At 43.3% G+C, this 3455-nt stretch overlaps 1 protein-coding gene across 1 annotated transcript in view; it reads left to right on the plus strand.

The window, feature by feature from the left end:
• The window catches only part of CSUI_003130 (uba ts-n domain-containing), a 3880-nt gene extending 669 nt beyond the window's left edge, over window positions 1-3211 (plus strand). The window contains exons 2-5 of the mRNA XM_068063328.1: window positions 109-175; window positions 704-961; window positions 1823-1953; window positions 2297-3211. Of these exons, the coding sequence (XP_067924696.1) occupies window positions 109-175; window positions 704-961; window positions 1823-1953; window positions 2297-2438 (598 nt within the window). The 3' untranslated portion in view covers window positions 2439-3211. The remainder of the gene's footprint in view (window positions 1-108; window positions 176-703; window positions 962-1822; window positions 1954-2296) is intronic.
• Window positions 3212-3455: the final 244 nt, after the last annotated feature.

Consider the following 3455-nt stretch of genomic DNA (forward strand, 5'->3'; position numbering starts at 1 on the left):
TTTAATCTATCTATCTATCGGTAGTTTGTGTATGTATAGGACTAACGTATTTAGAGTTCGTATTGTTTTCTTATTCTTTTTCTTTCTTTGTTTCTTTCTTTTTCTTAGTACGGAGGTCGATGAGTTTGGCATGCATCGTATCGAGGACCTTATTCCTAATGGACGAACTATACCTGTAAGTCTCTCTTTCTTTCTCTCGCTTTCTCACTCTTTCTTTCCTTCTTACCTCTTCCCTTCTTCCTTTTTTCCTTTCTTCTCTCTTTTCTCCGTCAGTTTATGTAAAGAGGCAACTCAGCCTTTCTTCACCTATCCTACTCTCAGTCTATTGATAGAGACAAACACGATCTAGTCAACCAGGTGCACATACACCCTAACAACAGTCCATTACTAGCATCCATGCAACCATCCACGAAAGCTCTCTAATATTTCTTCATCTTCTTCCTTTTCATTTTTCTCTCTTTTTCTTCTCTCCCCTCTTACCTTCTCCTTCATTCTTTCTCGTCTTCCTCTCCACTTCTTCTTCGCCTGTTTTGTATCAACCGTGACCGGGCTCCTTCTGTTGTATTAGAGACGCGTCTTCTTGTTTCTTCTCATTTTTACATGAAGATAAGAGGTCGGCAGGAACTAGCGCATGCATGCAGTCTGAAGCTAATGATGACGGCTTTTACTCCTTCTTTCTTTCTCTCTTTCTCTTATTCTATAGGTGACGGATGCGAACAAGCATCTGTATATACAGCTGATGTGTCAGCGTAAGATAGTGGGAGGCATCCAACAGCAACTCGAGGCTTTCCTTAGCGGATTTCATGAGCTCATCCCCCCTGCGCTTATCTCCGTGTTTGACGATAAAGAGCTGGAGCTTCTCCTCTCCGGTCTACCAACGATCAATCTCGATGATCTACGTGCGAATACAGACTATGTGAACTACCAGCCGAACGATCAGACCATTCTGTGGTTCTGGGAGGTATGTGGGGCTGTGCCATCTTATTCTCTCTCTCTCCTCTCTCTCTCCTCTTTTCTATGTTGGTCTAGATCTTTCTTCTTCCTGACGTGGTAGAAGAAAACGTTCTTTTCACTTGTTTGTCGTATAATTCTCTTCGTCGTCGTTAGTCTTTCTCTCTCCTTTTCCGGTTCTTTTGAGAAGAAGAATGTTCGTGATAGGTGTACGACGGAGATACCATGAAAGTGTGGAATCGCTCAGGTGTTCGGCGTATATTCGGAGAAGGTGTGTGTATGCATTGGTATTGAGGTGTTGTTTCATATCAGGTTTATCCCTTTTTCTTTCCCGGGTGTGTGGCCCATTCGGAATCTGCTTTGGTGTACATACAGCTCCCTCACTCGCTTCTATTGTATCTAGGTGGACACCTCTATATATAGTAGAGCAAGCGTACGTAAGGAAAGAGAGAGAGAATGGATGTATCTGTAAGCTACCCTAGAGACTTCTGTTGATTGATGGTCTCCCTCTCCTTCATATGAACCCTTCATCTCGTGCTATTGTCTTCTCACGCTTTCCTTCCTTTTTCTCTCTCTCTCGAATGTCTCTCCTACGTCTTTTTATTCACCTGTTTGGCTGTCTCTTTCCTCCCCTTCTTGTGAGATCCTTTTTCTTTCCTTTCTTTCTTTCGTTCCTCTTTTGTTTCAACCGATCTCTCTGACATCTTTTCCATCTCTCTTCTCTCTCCGAATCTTTCTATCTATCTCAACTTCCTCTGTTTCAGCTTTTCAGTTTGCCTTTAATCTATCTCTGAATCTGTCTATTACCTCCCTTCTGTCTCTGTAAGGTTGTCGCTGCTGCTTCTCTTCTGTGTGTCTTTTCTTTATTTAGGTAATGAATGAGTTGGATGAGAAGCAAAGGGCGGCATTCCTTCAGTTTGTCACAGGCACATCTCGAGTGCCACTAGGAGGCTTCAAATTCCTCGTCGGCATGCGCGGGCCTCAGAAATTCTCCATACAAAGGTCAGTCAGAACACCCCAGTTCCCATCCTCCTCCTTTTTTCCTTCTCATTCTCAAAGTCACAACATAACTGACAATGCATCTTACAGCCAGCAGTAGGAGTCCCTGCTGTCTCCTGGTCGCTCATTTTCTTAATCAATTGGACGTCTCACGGCTGTCTGTCCCCATTCGTTTCACGAATTTGAAAAGTCGGTGGAAGCCATGCATGCGAGATAGATGGATGCACCTCGCATGCATGGCCTCTTCTTGTCTGGTCCTCTTTGTGTGTCGTGTATGTCTTCTTCGTCTTATCTTCCTGGAGCTCATCTTCTCTTGACTTGTTTTCTGTATCTTTTCTTTCTTCAGAGCGTATGGAGAGAATAAGCTCCCAACAGCTCACACGTGTTTCAATCAACTTGATCTTCCTGGGTATAGCAGTAAACAGGCTCTGAAGAAGAAGCTTCTCCTCGCTATCACGGAAGGCAAAGAAGGCTTCGGATTTGTATAAAAGAACAAAAGAAGAAGAAAGATTCTCTCTCCTCCCCTCTTCGCCATGGTTTGGTGTCACCTCTGTCAAGGAAGACCACACATCAATCTCACACCCGTCCTTCGCTCCTGCATCTTTCATGACTTCTTCTTCTCTCTCCTTTTCTTTCCTCTCTCTATTCATACATCTCTCTATATATATGTATACGTACATGTGCACATATGATACGTGTGTATGCAGTGTATACAGTTTGGGTGTACATACATGTATGCTCGTATGGGGGAGTAGAGAGACTGCTATGGTACTACCTTTTCTTTCTTTTTGTATTCTATGTTCAGTGATAAGAAGAGACTTCTTCCTGTAGTTTAGGAGCATGTCTCTGTCTCTTTCTTTTTCTTTCTTTCTCACTTGATATGGATACGTGTACAAAGACGAGAAAACGGAGGTGTCCTTTGTCCAGGTGAATGCATGAAGAGATCCTGTTTCTCTTCTTCTTTTCCTCTTTCGTCTTTCTTCTGTGAGTGTGTTCCTTCTTCTTCGTCTCAGTTGTCTCAAGGAGGATCTCGGGTGTACGTACACTCCAACAACATTATAGTGCATGTGGCGGTGAATTGAGTTAGGTGTGTTTCTATAGTAGGTCATGTATTCATCTCTGTATCTGTCAGTCGGTACTTGACCTACGAGGAATGTCTTCACAATCTCCCTCGATGTTTTCATTCAGTCGGTTCAAGCCAGGTGGGTTCTCCTCCGTTAACCCTCTAAAGACATCCTAAGAAGAGAGAAAAAAACTTCATGAAACCCGGGAAGACGAGGATCGTCTTCTTTCTCTTTCTTTCTTTCTTTGTCTAAGGAAGAGCCTTCGTCATTCTCTTGTAGAGAGATTTCTTAGAATCGTCTGTGAAGAACGCAGTAGTAGTGGTGTATAGAGTTGTATGTATCGCTTCTTTTCTTAGCCTGCCTATCCTTTGGTTACCCTTGTGCGTGCAAGCTGTCATCTGAGAATGCTCCAAGACACTCAGCCTAGCTCCATAACTACAT

Source organism: Cystoisospora suis (assembly GCF_002600585.1).
Source record: "Cystoisospora suis strain Wien I chromosome Unknown contig_1351, whole genome shotgun sequence".
In the NCBI taxonomy this organism is placed as follows: Eukaryota; Apicomplexa; class Conoidasida; order Eucoccidiorida; family Sarcocystidae; genus Cystoisospora; species Cystoisospora suis.